The following is a 17,787-nucleotide window of genomic DNA, read 5'->3' as shown; positions in this document are numbered from 1 at the left end:
CAGATAAAGAGAAATACAATTGAATAACTAGTCAAAGACTGTCGTATAAAACAACAGTGACTGAAAGTGATAAAAATACAACCAAAGCAGGATAAACATTAGAATGTGACTCAACTGGACTGTATGAGAAACATTTGAAGCAAATACACTCACTTTTGACCAAACCATTCAAAACAATCACATAAAATACATATTTACATCTATAAAGATTACTATATATAACCAGTGTTAAGGGTAACGCATTACAGTAACACGAGTTATGTAATAATATTACTATTTAAGTAAAGAGTAAAGTAACACATTACTTTAAAAAAGAATCATTTTTAAAAATATTTTGATTAAAAAATGCTGAATTTAAATCATGTTGAATCACACACATGAATGTGTTTATTATTTTAAATGCATCCAAGAGAATGAAAAAGGAATTGTTTCAATGGACAGTGATTTTACTTGACTGATAAGACAAAATGTACAAAAGTAGCAAATGTATTGCTGTAAACTTTCAGTAATCTGGAAATATACAGCATGTATAGCTCTGGGGTCAGGAAGTTCTCAGAAGATAACATTATCCTAATTTAAATATTTTATTTGGGTTTTTTTTAAGGCAAATGAAGGTGTAGATTTTACAATGCTAAATTAAATGCAGAACTCATCTATTTAAAAAAAAAAGAAAGAAAATTCACATTATAATTACTACATTAGTCAAATTTTGAAAAGTTAAGAGTTGTGTATAGTAATATAAACATAGTTAACCTGCACTTATACCGTATAAAGTGTTGTGATGATGTCTATGTTATAAAACATTCATTATGAGACTTGCAACTTGCTGCAGCTTTATTTACTAAACAAGTGGATCTAATTGGATTTGCCTTATTTAATTAAACGTTTCTTTTATTGTTGTTTTTATTTTCTGTAATATTTTTTTAGCTTCTATACTCTCAAGATCACTCTCTAAATATTTTTAAATAATATTCTCTGCAGAAATAGCCCCCCAGACTAGGCTTGAACTAGGGTTGGGTATCATTTTAATTGTTGCAATTCCAGTTCCCTTTTTTGCTCATCAATTCTGGTTCTTATTATTGCCACATTTATAACCGGTAGGATGTACTGTAACTGTTAAATGTCACCCAAAAGATTCAATTTACTCACTTTTTGCTCACCCTTAAATAGTATCAAACATATATTGCATGAATTTCTTTCTTCTGTTGAAGACAAAAGAAGATATTTTGAAGATATCAGAGACCTGTAATCATTGACTTCCATATAGAAAAAGCTAAAACTATGTAAGTCAATAGTTACAGGTTTCCAGCTTTCTTTACAATATCTTCTTTTGTTTTTAATAGGAAAAAGAAGGTTTGTAACAATAAAAGGTGAGTAAATGACAGACTTTTTTATTTTGGCTGAATCATTTGTTTAACTGAAAGAATTCATCAATTAATTAAGTGAGATTAGACTGTGTGAAAGAACACTCTTGTGTAGCTCTGTCTACAGATGTAACGATCACTCATAGTTTCTCACACACACAATAAAATCACAGCTTATGATGAGTAATAATGAGTCTTTATAGCCGTTCGCATCCAGTAGATAAAACATTTTACTTTAAAGCTGATACTACGTTGAAAAATGAGTGACAATATATACTGGCAGATAGATATATCTGTAAAATGATGACTGCTGTTTGCCACGCAGAAATGAGAATCAGGAATTAATAAACAGAATCGAAATGTGCACAACTTATCGAATACCCAGTTCTTTGACATTTTAAACTAGTTCTAAAATGTAACCAGTTTCGATAACCAACCCTAGCTATAACCCAGTGACTGAAATCAATGACTCTGTGATTATTTTATTATTATTATTATTTTATTATATATATATATATATATATATATATATATATATATATATATATATATATATATATATATATATATATATATATTAGATTTGATAAGATATATACGATAATGTCAGAGTTATATTTAGCTGAGTCGTCTTACCGTAGTCAGGGACGTATCCGTTTCCTCTTTTGAAGACGAGGTGAATCCTGCTTCCTCCAGTCCTGATCTGCTCCACTGCCTGACTGTGTGTCATTCCTGCTGCACTGTCTCCGTTGATCTCCACCAACTGATCACTCACCTACAATACAAACACACACACACATATATGATTTTGGCAAAGAATAAACATCAACTGTGATAAACCACTGTGTGCCATAATCACCAGAGTGCTTTTAAATATTGTGAATACAAGTTTTAATAAACACTTTTACATTCGTACAGTCTTGAGTCATAGACAGATGTGAATAAGTGATTGCCTTCAAAAAATGTTTTGCTATGTTAGATGAATGTGTCTTCATATCCAAATTTATTTATGTATACACTGTAAAATAATTCTTGCTGCCCTAATTTTTTTAGTTAAATCAAATGAACTTTTCTACTCATCTCAACTCAAAGTTAAACTTTGTCTTACTAAAAAAAATGTAAGTGAAACCTGATTAACCTTTGAAAATAAGTTAAAGCAACATAAAACATAATTGTTTTATTGCCATTTTGTCATTACATTTGTATTTGAAATGTTCAGTAGAAGGTGTAGGGACAAGAAAAGTTTGCCCAATAGGCTGTCCTATATGCCTGTCCAGTATCTAATTGTACATATCTGCACACCCTGTTTGCGCAGAAAACAGATATGTCATCAGTGAAATTATGGATAGAAAATGGTAGGCAAACATCAACAACCTACCATCTTGTTTGATATTGTAAATACTAACTGTACTATAATTGTTTTCCCTCTGGAGATTGTTACGTGATGTGTTGTAGTGATGTTGAATAGTGCGCATTCGTGGATGGAGATTTGCAGGGTGGGATTTAGCCTACATAGGCTTTCTGTGCCATCAGGCTAATGTTAGCATTTTCTAAGATCTCCTGTAGCACCTATAGGTTTAGTTAAGATGTGACGCTTGCTAAGGCACCTTTTAAAGTTATCAAACTCATATTTTGCCAGGAATTTGTTATAGTTCAAATGTTTAGCATCTCTAAGATTTTTTTAATTATATTAATATATTTTATTTAGCTATAGCACTGTAAACTGAGCAAAAGTCGTTTTATTCTGTATTTATCATTAAATGCTAGTGTTTACAAAACATAATATAATATAATATAATATAATATAATATAATATAATATAATATAATATAATATAATATAATATAATATAATATAATATAATATAATATATTATAAAGTTAATATGATACTTCCATAGCATAGAGATACATTTTAAGTTTAAAAAAAAAATTAAATATTGTATAATAGAAAATATTGATGTAAAAAAAGTGATTATACAGGGTTTCCGCAGGGTCTTAAAACGTTTTAAAAGTTGATAAATCAATTTAGAAAAATTTAAAGCCCTTAAAAATTTATAGTTGTATGCTAATGTTTAAAGTTTTGAGATGCTGTGTAGTTTATAAAATCAATGAATTTCTGCTATATTTGATGTCACACTCCTTTATTTACTGCAGTTACCAAGGCAGTACCATTGTTTCTGCTGTTCTATAGGCGAAACCTTCTGAATTAACGTTTTTATAAAGTATATGAATAATATTTTAGTTGAGGATTAGTTTCTTACAATCAGTATTTAATGAGTATAATTAAAATGCCACCAATGTTACCCGTTCAGAGCTAAAGTGGTGATGAGATCCTCAAATGTATCGAAAGAGTCCTAATGAAGGTCTTAAAAGGTATTGAATTTTACTCTCTGAATCCTGTATGTTCTCTGTTATATATAACATGTACATACTGACACCAAACCTTTTGAAAAAAGGGTCAAGAGGAACCCTCTGGGGAAAAAAAACAAAAAAAAAAAACTGTCAAAACACTCTTCTGACAAAAAATATAAAAAACTAGTTTTATATTTACATAGTATTGCATTTGATATCCCAAAATCTAAACATTTTTTACCATCTTACACACACCTGGTAATAAAGTAATTAATGACACTATAATGTCTTAAGACATTATAGTCTAAGTTATTACATCATCTGACTTTGCCATGACAAAATAACCCTATCTTAAAAAATACGATTAAAACATTTACATAAACATGTACATATTTTAATCTCTCTAATAAGTTTTTCCCACAAAAATATCTAGAAAAAAGCCACCCATCCATCCACACCTGTATTTTGTGGCTGCGTGAGGCCGGTCCTCCCTCCATCAGTCCCAGCACATATAGGCCCATGTTATATTCACTTCCTCCTCTCAGACTAAAGCCGAATCCAGTGGGACCCCGCTCCAGTTCCACACTGTAGTACCGCGTGGCATCCTGCTTTGTGTTTAAAGGGAAAAAAAGAGACTTATTTTTTTGTCGTTTTTTGTCACACAGAACATGTAAAAGCACTGTAGGCTATTGCTCACCTTTGGTTTTGACTTGTGAGTTTTCCTGTTCTTATAATCAGGGTCATAATCTGCTCGCTCTGAGGAATCTAAAGAAAAATTATCATTAAGATATTAGATATATTTTGTTATAAGGAATTAAACTATATAAAGTCGTCGACCCATACTGAGAAATTTTTATATTGCTAAAGTAAATAGCAATTTGTCAGTAATTATAAATGTAAACAGTTTTCTAAGATCTTAATATTTAACATGCTTTCACATTAAAATGTGTATTAAATTTTTTTTTTTAAATAAGATAATGTTTTCCTCTTTAAATACTGGTCAAATCAGACTGGTCTAAATCATTTGAAGACAACATAAAAAAAATGTAATGTAGAGTAGAGCAATAAAAAAGAAATCAAAATAAAATAAATTAAAATAAACCTAAATAAAATCAAATAAAAACAGCTATACATGGAACCTTTAAAATTTTTTTAAAGATGAATATTTCTATAATTTTATGAATGAAACAGCAATGTAAATATAATTATTATGCACTAAAAATATAATAAATAAATATACTGTATCTCTGTCAGAGATATTTATGTCGTACACTTGAGCTTTCTCTAGTTTTCCATTGTCTTGATAACCAAAGAGTTCAAATTAGTGACCCTTGATTACAAAACCTTATGTTGCATGGGTTTCTGTGAGAACAGCCAACAATACATTGTTAAAATTATCGATTTTTATTTCACACTAAAAGCATCAGAGTATTAATGATTATCAGAACATTACGATTAAATTATAATTATAAAAGATTTTCTTCCATGAAGATCTGTAATAAAAGCCTTTCCATAAATATAATAAAATTGTAATGTTTGATTAGTAATATGAATTGCTAAGAGCTTAATTTCAGTCATATGTTTTACACAGCGGATGCCCTTCCAGCTGCAACCTAGTACTGGGAAACACCCATACACTATCATATTCATACTTGCATCCACTGTTTTCCCACTTATACTGCACATCTTATAAGTGGGAAACTGTGAGGGAAACCGTGAATAAAAAAACTATGAAAGAATGAAAGAAACTCACGTGAATAAAACAAACTCAGAACACAGAAATGCCAACAGGTTCAGCCGGGACTCGAACCAGCAACCTTCTTGCTGTAAGGTGACATTACTAAGCCACCGTGCTGCAGAGCTTAATTTGTCCATATTAAATGCCAATCTTCTAAATAGTTTATTTTTTGAACCATCAGATTCCAGATTTCCAAAAAGCATCTCCACCAGTCCTAACCTCAATCCTAACCTTAAACCTAATAAACAATACATCAAGCTTATTTATTGAGCTTTCAGATGATGTATAAATCTCAAATTGGCCCCTTATGACTGATTTACTTTTCCAAGATCACATTTATTCTAAAATGTTTCCCTTCTTTGTCCTTGTTCTTCAAGAACTTCTACATGCAGTACTGCAGCACTGTATAAATAATCAACCTATGGTTTGTATAAAATAATCCACTCACGAGCACTGGCGCGAGGTACGATGGTCAAGCGGAGAGTGTTTCCAGCTCTCCTCAGGATCTGAGCCAGCTCCCTGTGAGGTAAATTGACCACTGATCTGCCGTCCACAGCTTCCAGGCGATCGCCAGGCCTGATCTGACCGCTGCGCGCTGCTGGGCTTCCTCTGCGCACCGTCACAAACCTGTGCGGCAGCAGAGACACCGCTGCAAGACAGAGACAGACAAATCACATTCAATGAACATTCTAAATGCAAGCTGACTTTGCCAAACACAACACCACAATAGTGCTTAAAGGGATAGTTCACCTACAAATCTAAATGTAGCCACTATTTATGTCATTGCAAGGGGTTATAAACTTTTGAGGTTTTTCTTCTGATGAACAAAAAAGGTATTTTGAAGAAAGCTGGAAACCTGTGACCATTGACATGCATACAAACAAATACTATGAAAGTCAATGATTACATGATGCCAGCTTTCTTCAAAATAACTTTTGAGTTCAACAGAAGAAAGAAATTCAAGCAGGTTTGGAACAACGAAGGGAGAGTAAATGATGACAGTTTTCATTTTTTAGAGGAACTATGCCTTTGAAGTGTAAGGATACTGCAGTGTTGTTGTTGCTAAGTTGTTTTAAGGAAAAACTGCATAGTTTCTACAGAATAGCTTCTTAGTTTTTAATAACTAATTATGGATTGATTGATTATCCCTCTGAGTCACTGTCATTTCATCTGACACTTACGAGCCAAACTAAAATAGAAAAGAATGCTGAAGATATTCATCAAAATCATACTGCATCGTCACATCGCTGCAATTATGCTATAATATATTATAGGCACCTAATTTTGTTTTGGAGGTCGCCTACAACAGATTTACATCCATTCAAGGTTAAGAAACACTTTTATTGTCCCATTAAACACACTGCAGAATCAAACAGTTCTTTCAAGCATCTGGTTCTCCCTCTGCTTGATCTGATGGCCCAGTCTGTGTTGTGATTGGTCTAATGCTTCTAAAACATGTCAGTAACAAATAGTGCATTTCAAACAGGATTTATCGCCCTCCGAACAGTGTTTCATAGTAAAAAAAAAAAGGCCACCAATTGTGTCAAAAGGCTTAAATTACTTCTATATTGTAGTAATTTGACCCAGGGCGAAACACCCCATACTGCACCTTGTATTTGAGATGGAAAAGTGATGCAAATGTAATTATATTGTTTCATTGAGTAAATTATCCTTCCCCAAAGTTAATTTGCTTTCACAGCACAAGAAACAGTATATTGTTAATATACTAATAACACCTGCAAAACTCTTCCAGGCCTCAACTACAATTACAGCATTTGAAAGTCAAAGTTTGTAAACAGCCGATGAACCCACAAACCAGGGTATGTTTCGTCAGGAAAAGAAACTTATTTTTAATTTAGTCAAATAAAACAAACAAACAAATTACTCCTGACTTGTTTCAGGTCTGAATGAGTTCTAAAGACAGTAGGTGCTTTAACCCTGGAGGAACTTTTTCCACAGTTCCTAGAACTAATTTGAGGAATTTCCCTTTTAGGTCCGCTTGCACCACAAGAATTGGGAATACTTTTATTATTTTAATGAAGCCATATGGGGGAACTAAATTGTTTCTTATTTCAAAACTGGGCCTAAATTCTTCACAACAGTAACTACAGTAGATGAAACTGGGCGAACACATGCCAAACAAAACACCAGCACAGTATTTTTCAAGACAGAAACCTTCTGAATGTTAGCAGAAATTTAAAACACTATTATCCGTCATGACAGATTTAGTTCTCCTATTGGCTGTTTTTAATCACATCTTTTTGGTGTCTATGTTCCCAGGGCTCTCAATTTACCGGCACACAGGCCATTTATAGAACACCCTCCTCCTCCCTCCTGCCTGTAACTGAGGACATAAAGATGAAGAGATTCGGTCCACCAAAACATATGTTTTTGAACCTCTACCATTGTTGTGCAGTCGCACCGGTTTTCTGACCCACCACCTAGTCAACATTTAAAGTACTGCATTCAGATAAGTTTTACTTTCATTTTCTCTCAATGTACAGTCGAGAGTAAAACACATGCATTTTAATTCTATAGCTGATTTAAATGTTTAAAATAGATGTCTGTAAGTGCTCTATTTTTACTAAAGCTGTATTTTTGTAAATATTCAGGGGTCGTTTGATTATTATCAATTTTATTCCACTTGAATTTTGCTGTGCAAACACTTCTTACAAGTTATGCTGGTGGTGTAACAAATATGATCAATCAAATGGTATCATTTAATATATTTGCTTAAAAACGAATATATACGAAATATGTACATAATTTCCCCCTCTTTGGTGTAGTAAAAAAAAATTATATATATATATATATATATTGAGAGTATTGCCAGTAAAGTCACTTAAGTTAACCAACAGCTCTGCTGTTCTTACGTTATTGGGACAATACAAGTGGTTGGGGCAGATTAAGAATTATTATGCTCATTATTTGTAATATTTTCATAGCATAGGGGGTGAAATAATAGTTTTCCGGGAGAAGTAACAAAAATGGGAGGGTGGGGAGTAATGGGTCTGAAATACGGCAGAATCCCAAAAAAAACACGAGTGTTGGCGGGTTTGAAGATATATTTCAGTAGCTGATGTGTGAAACGATAAACGTGCTGATTTGCATTATCACTAATGACAGGTAATGCTTGAAGCATAAACGTCATGTCTGTTATTCTAAGATGCATCAATTATGTCAGGTTTTCACTTTTTTTCTTGTGCTTGATTGTTAAAACAGCCCTCTTATGAATTGTCAGTCAGTGAAATGGCCCCCTGCCAATTTGAGTTTGAGACCCGAGCTCTACACTATATTGAAACACACATTAAACACATTCATATCATGCCATTGCTCTTCAATACAACTTCAATCATGCTATTTTCCATCCCAAACTTGTTGATGGACCCTTTACACAAGACTCTTATGATGTGTTTAATGGTCATCAGCATCTTAAATCCTTGAAAGTTTTTAATATTTAGATTCTTTAAAAAACGTACAAACATTCATAAGTTTTTATCTATGTATTATATCATGTGTATACAATAAATATCGCTTGTGTGAGGCATTTGAACTGCAGAATGTATGGTCCAGGACAATACATTTGAAGTTGTTCTCTTCTAGCTGCTTTTATCAATCACACATTTAATTTTCCTTTTTCAGAAAGTCTTGATAACACCATCACCAAGTTTTTATGCTATTATTTCAGCAAATAAGGTTGTAAAAATATAGGACTTGTTGTACTTTCACATTCACTGCAGTCTAAGCTTGCCCAACTATGACTTCCAATACTGAGAAAGCCAGAAATGTAAAAATAGTCAAGCTCAAGCTGAAGTGCTTCATGTCATTTTCGCATGGTTTACATCAGCAAAGGTACAATTTTAAGAGCAAATACAATCAGAAAAATGGTCTGAAATTAGTTTTCTAAAACCCTGAACAGTTCCTGTAACTATACACGTCACAAACTCCCATAATAGCATTTATTGCTGTAGTTGTTATGTTTGTATTCCATTTATAATTACAATCAGCCTCAATACACACTATGAAATATAAATATAGCCAAATGGGCCACTTTAAAAAAAACACCCCCCTTTAGATCAACCACATACTTATAAAGACTTTCACAAAAGCACACAGAGTTAAGAATAAAGATGGATTATCTGAGGGAAAGCAGATAAAGAACGCTCTGTGGAGATTTCTGTCTCTGGAGAGGAGCTGGAGAGATGATGGATGGAGGGTGGAAAGAGTAAAGTGGGAGGGATTCAAATAGGACAGAGAGAACGATGGAGGGAAATTATTCATCAGTGTGGCAGGGTAAAAAAGAAAAAAAAAGTTTCTCTCATTCTCGCTCAATGTCAAACTCTTTCGGGGGGTGGCTTTTAAAGGCATCTATCATTAATACATGGCTGAATAAGAGATTTTGTAGCTGCTGCAGATCCGCTCGTTAAATCACACTGAATGTCACCTACAGAAACCTGCGATGCAGCTCACAGCCAGAATACCAATGGAGATTTAAAGGGATAGTTCACACAAACATGAACATTCACCAACCAAACTTTTTAAGAGTTTCTTTCTTCTGCTGAACACAAAACAAGATATTTCAAAGAATGTTGGAAACCAATAGAATAGAAGAAATAAATAATATGTCAAGGCTGTTTTTTTTTTTTTTGTTTGTTTTGTTTTGTTTTTCAGCATTCTTCAGTATATCTGGCTTCATGTTCAACAGAAGAAAGAAACTCAAACAGGTTTGGAAAAAGTGTAGGAGGAATAAATGGTGACAAATGTTTAGTTTTTTGTGAACTATCCCTTTAATGCAAATCCTCAGTCGTTGATGTGATGTTACAGATTACTAGATCAGAGATTAGAGACATCTGTAGCAGAAATGCTGTATTTTAAAATGTCATTGCAACAGTTTACTTGAAGTTTTCATCAAGATTTTAATTAGATTACATGATATGAATGTTATCAAAATAATGGATACATTATTAGCAATTTTTGACAAATACTGAACATTTTTTTAATTTGATGCAACTAAAAACATGTTGAATGTTATCATAAATTTGTAACATTTCAAAGCTCTAAATCTTTCAGAAGCTTTTGATGTCATGTTCATTTTACATGTTTTAAACAAAGCATGAAGAAGATAAAAAATATGGATAGCCTACATTCTTATGAAACTGTATTTAAATGATGTGTTGAATTGGAAATTTTGTAAACAACAAAATTAACAACACAAAACTAAACATAAAATTGAAAAACGAAACTGAACTAAGCTAAACTAAACTAGAAACATCAAGTTAAACAAAACACATAACAAAACAGACAATGTAATGAAACAAACCATGAAACAAAACTGAAAACAAAACAAAAAACACAACTGAACAAAACAAAACACAACAAAATGGAATTAATCAAAAGGAAATATAACGAAACAAAACACATTATGAAATTATATGAAATGAAACAACACAAAACGAAACAAAAAACAATGAAATACTAATAAAAAATCAAAGTGAAACGAAACAAAACAAAACACTAAATAAAATAAAAATCCATCAAAAGGAAATGAAACGAAACAAAACACATATTGAAATACTAAACAAAAAACTCAAAAGAAATGAAACTAAATGAAACAAAACAAAACGCAAAACACAAAACAAATCAAAGTCAAATGAAACAAAGGAAACACAACACAAAACAAAAACATGAAACGAAAAACAAAACAAAACATGAAATAAAAAAAACATGGACACAAAACAAGTGAAAACAAGACATGAACACAAAACTCATACAAATAAAGAATAAAAATAATAGAAATAAAGTCAAGTTGTCTTGACTAATTCAACTTATACAATAAAATAGTGAAGTACTGTACTAAATAGTACTGTAGATCTTAACATTTAGACCTAAATTAAGATCCTAACCCAGGCATCTATATTTTTAGCCCTAAGTTTGCTAAAAAAAAAAGTTCTAAAATAAAACTGAACCAGTTTTTGAGTCTAAACTGGACGATTCTTGAATTAGGCTGCAATAATGCAACAGTCACATGGAGACACTAGAGGGAAATGACCTTGTGAGTCCACATCGTTGTCCCTAAAGTCAATCTGCCTGTCTCCATTAGTGTGCGCCATTAACAGAAAAGAACAGAAACTTATCCTCTGCCGACCTACTTAGAAACACACACACACAGGCAAAAATATTCACATGCCCACACACATCTCTCATTCTGTACCATCTCTGTTTTCTTGGGGATGAACCCAGTGCGGAGAAAACAGAAATCTTCATTGATGTTTAATGCTGACTCGCTTTAGCTCAAAGGGAAAAATTCGTGCCAAGCCTTTTGATTTTTCCCTCCATTCTTCGCTGCCTGAAGGGGATAACTGTAAGAACTAGCATTAGCGTCTCGGCTTAACATGACATTCTATTAAGTGCTGGACTGATGCCAATGTAAGATCTGCCTAGGAGGTGTCATGCATTAAAGATTCTGTTCTAACTCAAAACAGTAATTGACTGAGACCGTAATGTCAATGACAATACCATTGTACTTTTAATGGTGCTTGATTGGCAGTCTAGATTTCAAGTTGAATGTCTATATTAACAGGCAATGCTGTACATATTATAATGCTATACTGAAGATTACATGCACCAAAAGTGGTTGCCATTTAATATCACAGTATAATTTTTGTATTGTACCTTTAAAAGTAATGCGTTAATGATATAGGCAAGAGATGCAAAAAGTAGAACCTGCAGGCCAAAAATGGTCTTCGATTTGGGCCACTTTTCTATCGGTGAATGATGGGGAGTTGGTTGGGGTGACTGCTTTTGACAGAGACTGTCATTTTGATTAAATGTTGTACGTGAATCAGCCTTTTAAAATGTAAATACTGTCACTTAAGATAGATAGTAAATAGTAGACAGTTCACAAGACATTGGCGAGCAAATCAAATAAAGGCAGGAGCAGCTTTACTAGTGTATTAAGCATTAAACTCTGTTGTGTTAATGGCATTGTTTATGTCTTTATTGCAATACATTCATTATATAATTTTAGGAATTATACTGCATTATGATTTAAAGCAACATTTTCTAGTGTTTTTTTAAACATTACTGAATAAACTAGGGAATTCCCCTTGGCAGCTTTATTGTAATGCAGATTATTATACAGTTGGGTTCACAAATATTCAGACATGACTCAATTCTAACATTTATGGCTTATACACCAACACAATGAATTTGAAATAAAACAAACAAGATGTGCTTTAACTGCAGACTGTCGCTTTAATTTGAGGGTGTTTATTCATTTTCTTGTCGGCTTAGTCCCTTTATTAATACGGGGTCGCCACAGCGGAATGAACTACCAACTTATGGTTGGCGGGCCCTTCCATCCCGCAACCCATCTCTGGGAAACATCCACACACACTCATTCACATTCATACACTACGGACAATTTAGCTTACCCAATTCACCTGTACAGCTTCCTATTGATGTATACTTATTTAGGATAGGACTATTTAAAATAGGAATAGGAATATTTGAAAATCTGGAATCAGGGGGTTAAAATAAAAATAAAAAACTGAGAAAATCATAATTTAAACTAAATTAAGTGTTTAGGTGTAAAACTGACTCTAAAGTGATTCTAAATTGATTCTAAAATGAGTGTAAAACTGTTTAAGTTAAAACGTTATGTACTATTTTGGCTATTGACGTGCAACATAAGATGAGTTTTGTTCTCACAAATCAGGTTTCATGGTTACTCAGGTTTAATAATACATAACTTTGGATCAGGGGAGGCAATTTAATGGTTAAATGTCTGGGCTGGTAAACCCAAAGGCTCAAATCCCATAATGGGTAATATGAGAGGAGGAAAAGTGCTCAGAGTTCCCATCACTAATCTGCCTGTGAGTAAAGCACTTACTCCTCATTCCTCTGGAGGCACTGGTCCTCTAATAAATATATGTCAGTCTGGATAACATGTAGCAGCAGACCATTAGGGAGACCCTATAATGAATCATAATTCATTAAAAGCTCTTTTAATACACCTTACCATTAAATGTTTGAAAAAAGTGGTTATCCTACTTTGATTTCATGTGTCATGGTGGATTTTTAGATGCTTAAAGGGGCAAAATTTGACAGAAAAAAAATGTTTTTAGTGACATCAGTAGGTTTTCAATGTTTCTTTTTTTTAACACAGTATTACCAGGGATTGAATGTCGCTAAAAATTAGTGGTCATCACATTTCTACCTTCTTTAAAAACAGGATTGACCATGGTCAGTACTTGTATAGAACACCTACTGGGAAACAAGATTGCTCCTGGAAAATGTGCTTTTTAGCCCAGCGAGGGGTGTTCAGTCTGGTCTGTATAAATCACAGCACTCCAATATGACGTGGGCAAAAAAGAGTAGTAGCCCTTCAAAAAGAGCAGTGGTGTGGCCAAATTATCTGACCATCATCATAGTTTCCTTTTAGTTTTAATACTCTCCTCTCCACCAGTTAGAAGGTGTGTGTGGTAGGTGTATTGGCACATTATGACAGCACTATGGCACCAGTGGTGCTGGAGAAGATTAATCATTTCACAAATGTATAGAGCATCTGATAGTGATGGCTGCTTTCGAAGCACTGCTTCATGAAGCTTGGAAGTCTTTTGTTTCAAGTCAGTGGTTTGGAGCGTGTACCAAATTGGCAAGGTTACATAATTTCGGTAAACAGGGCTTCATTACATCATTGCGGTTTGGAAACGTTTAGAAAATTGGATAGGCATGGTGTTTTGAACACTTTGGAACAGTGAATGTTTTTGCGAAGAAGTTAGTTCAATTATTTCAAAGCGTTGATTTTCCCATCAATAGATACAGTCTAAATTATGTTTGCAAGTCAATCACCTGAGCTGAATCCGATTGAGCTTGCATGTTACTTAAAGAAAAAACTGAGGGGAAACCCAGCGTCTAGTGATGTCTATGCATTCCAGATGTCAGGCTGTAATCGACTGCAAAAGATTTGAAACCAAGTATTAAAAAGTGAAAGTTTGATTTATGAAAATTATTTTGTCTAATTAATTTTGGTCCCTTTACAAATGGGTGGCATAAATTTAAGCTGTTGTAATTCAAATTCATTGTGTTGGTGTATAGACCCAAAAATGGTAGAATTGTGTCAATTTCCCAATATTTATGGACCTAACAGTATATTCTGCTCACAGCTTTTAATTAAGTTTGCTTGTTGGTCCTTTATAGGAAAAAGTTTGGCCACCGCTAATATAGGCAATCACATGTGAATCGACTGTGGATGCTAAATGTCCTCCTGGACCACAAATGTCATCCTGTCCATTTTTTGAAATTGAGATAAATACATGAAACCTGAATAAATGAGCTTTGTATTGATGTATACTTGTTTGGGATAGGAATATTTAAAAACAGGAATAGGAATATTTGAAAATCTGGAATCTGGGGTTAAATTGAATTGGCATGGTGTTTTGAACACTTTGGAACAGTGAATGTTTTTGCGAAAAAGTTAGTTCAATTATTTTAAAGCTTTGATTTTCCCATCAATAGATACAGTCTAAATTATGTTTGCGGTTTGTTCAAACTACGCATTTAGCTGAATTAATAGTTTTTTTTTTTTTCTGGGACAGCGTAATTGTTTTATGTTCAAACTACTTAAATTTGTAAAAACTAGTAAGTTTACCTAATTCCTTCATGTTGTCTCAACACAAATGGATAGTGTGGAACACAACATTTTTTACAAGCTCTGTTTCATGTCAACTGTAAAAAGGGGTCAGACGTCAGAGGATCCATTTGCAGCTTATTTTTTCATCAGAGCACAATATACCAAACTGAGAATTGTAACAGGTGACTCACGTACAGGGAAAACACTCACACTTATAATTGATCCAGGTGAGTTTGTGGGCAGGGAGCAAACTAATAAACAAGATACAAAATCCTAGCCTCAACTAAAGACAATCAGAGTACAGGGAGAACGCTCAGAACTCTATGCAGGGCAAAACAAGATTATAGCTGCATCCCAAATGGCACACTATACACTCATGCACTATGTATTTATGCACTTACACACTCAACAGCATAGTATATGTTTCTATATGTAGTGTCGTCCCAAATGAAGCACTAATGTTTTTTTTACTAAGCGGAAATTAAAATCGTTTCCCTGATGACGTTTGCGAACTAAGTGAAATAAACGACCGAATTATCAAATAATACCTGCCGTGAGTATAACTGCATTCACCATCGGGAGGCGCTACAATCACTCTCAAAGGAGAATTTTGCTTTCACAATCCACAATGAATAAAGTTATACAACATGTGCGCCCGATAGCTCCGCCCCTTCCACTACGTGAACAAACATGCGGTTCTTGAGTGCGTGAAGTGTCCATCATTCCGCACTTCATTTTAGCGGCTGAATGAGTGCATCATCCGGGTAATTAAAGTGCACTTATTATTTTTTAGAGTTTTTAGTGTGAACACTACTTAAACTATTTATACTACAAAATGGCATAGAAGTCATTTTTCAAAAATATTTTCATTCAATGTTCCAAGCATGTGGAATGATCTTCCCACTCCCACATGGACTGCTGATTTACTAGTATCATTCAAACGAGGAAATCTCTTTAAGAATCACTTGAACCCCTGTGAACAACACCAGAATCCCCCTCTTCTCTCTTCCCACCACACCACAACCTTAAAACATTATGACATTTTGAGTGTGCCTTACACAGGTGAGTAGGCTTGACAAACCACCTGCAGAAAGCACACTCTTTCATCTCTATGACACTTGAACTCACACTTGTACCCCAGTTCACATATCTCTAAATGAAAAAATATATATATTTGTAAGTCACTTTGGACAAAAGCATCTGCTAAATGTAAATGTAATCAGCACCAGGTACAGCGATTGAGGAGATGAGGACCTATGTTGATTACTGAGGGGAATAGCTGGAATATGTTGGTCAACACCAATATACAATACAATACAAAACAACATACAATTAATTATTTTTAATGACAAAGTATCATATCTGTATATAAAAGTTTGAATTAATCCCTTATCTTTGCATGACACAACCTTGTTTCAAATGTCAAAAAATGGTGAATAAAAACAATATCATAACTGGTTGACTTTCCAATGTTTGCATGCTTTTAGTGGGAGCCTATGAAGTTAGGGAAGGTTTACTTTAGAATTTGATATAAGCTGCTCACACATTGGCAATAAACAAATCAATGGAAATTTACCCTTGTGCACTGATCAAATTTACTTTGTTATGTTTAAGATGAAAACATCCACTAAATTGACCTGCTGTAAATAAATGCATCAGATAATTATTTGTTAAAAAAAAAAAAAGGCTTATTTTCAGGGCTTTACATTAATTTTTTTGATCACCAGCCACAGTGGCTAGTAGTTTTCTATTTGTAAAAAAAAACGGGGGGTCCCTTATTATGGTGGGCATATCCCTTATTTTCACGTTCCAGTGTAATTAAAGCATCCGCTCTGAGTGACAAATCTCCAAAATAATAAATAAAAAAGAACAAAGTCCTTTCAGTATGAAAAAAATGCGAAGCTGAGAGAAACACCCCAGCACAGCTGCAAAAAATAAATAAATAAATAAAAGAGTGGAGAACAATCTCTCTCACAGCTGCCTCTGAAAATCATTACTTTCCCCACAATGGAGCATCCAACGTGAGTCATAGAGATTCATCCTCCTGAAACACATGAGCTTTGAATGACAGTGCTGACGCATATGTGTGTGAGTGTGTATAAAGAACACACCACGTTTATATTGGTTCTGAATCACTGCTGCCAAGTCACCATACATAAAATACCAACAACCTTTAACTTCGTCAAACTTTATTAATCTTTCATCTGTTCTGTCTCGTCCTTCACTTTCTTTTCTTCTGACTAATGTGATCGGTCACATCTTTTCCCCTCACTTTTCTTTACAATATCTTTCTGTCCCATCCCATAACCCCCTGTCCTGCGCTACTCGCTCAGTCGAAGCAGCTGTTTTGTTGAGTCAGAGTCATTATATAGGCCATCAGACCCACAAAACACAACCTGCATGCAGAGCACAAAATCATTCAGCCATGAACAAAATGCAGCACATCCAGGATCCAAAACCCACTTTTTGATGCCAATGCCAAGTGTATTAGAACAATTCACTGTCTGCTGATATCGCTAACTAAACATTAAACTGTATTGTGAAGTACTTCATGTACTAATTGTGAATTAGTAACATATATACAGTCAGGTCCATAAATATTGGGACATCGACACCCACTTGTTAAGGGACCAAAAGTAATAGGACATAATAATAATCATAAATCAAACTTTTAACTTTTAATACTTTGTTGCAAAT

The 17,787-nt window shown here is 33.7% G+C and overlaps 1 protein-coding gene and 1 long non-coding RNA gene across 46 annotated transcripts in view; one reads left to right on the top strand and one right to left on the bottom strand.

The window, feature by feature from the left end:
* Positions 1–17,787, bottom strand: part of magixb (MAGI family member, X-linked b) — a 177,533-nt gene that overhangs the window by 13,830 nt on the left and 145,916 nt on the right. For 20 of the 40 annotated variants that reach the window (XM_087265121.1, XM_087265123.1, XM_087265144.1 and 17 more), the window contains 4 exons: positions 5,905–6,105; positions 4,416–4,483; positions 4,177–4,323; positions 2,001–2,139 (listed from right to left, as the gene is read on the bottom strand). In XM_087265121.1, coding sequence (XP_087121247.1) covers positions 2,001–2,139; positions 4,177–4,323; positions 4,416–4,483; positions 5,905–6,105 — 555 coding nt within the window. Of the gene's footprint in view, positions 1–2,000; positions 2,140–4,176; positions 4,327–4,415; positions 4,484–5,543; positions 6,106–17,787 lie in introns of all 40 variants that reach the window. The other 20 variants (XM_087265117.1, XM_087265120.1, XM_087265119.1 and 17 more) reach the window with 2 other exon arrangements.
* The window catches only part of LOC141375883 (uncharacterized), a 270,920-nt gene that overhangs the window by 201,040 nt on the left and 52,093 nt on the right, over positions 1–17,787 (top strand). For 2 of the 6 annotated variants that reach the window (XR_015498268.1, XR_015498266.1), the window contains one exon: positions 7,737–8,065. The exons of the other annotated variants lie outside the window; for them this stretch is intronic. This is a non-coding gene — a long non-coding RNA (uncharacterized LOC141375883). Of the gene's footprint in view, positions 1–7,736; positions 8,066–17,787 lie in introns of those variants that run through there. 6 annotated transcript variants of the gene reach the window in all.

The sequence above is a fragment of the Danio rerio genome, chromosome 8, assembly GCF_052040795.2.
Source record: "Danio rerio strain M-AB ecotype USA chromosome 8, GRCz13ab, whole genome shotgun sequence".
Taxonomy (NCBI): Eukaryota; Metazoa; Chordata; class Actinopteri; order Cypriniformes; family Danionidae; genus Danio; species Danio rerio.
Note: the sequence above shows the minus strand (reverse complement) of the source record. Positions and strands in the feature narration are given on the sequence as shown.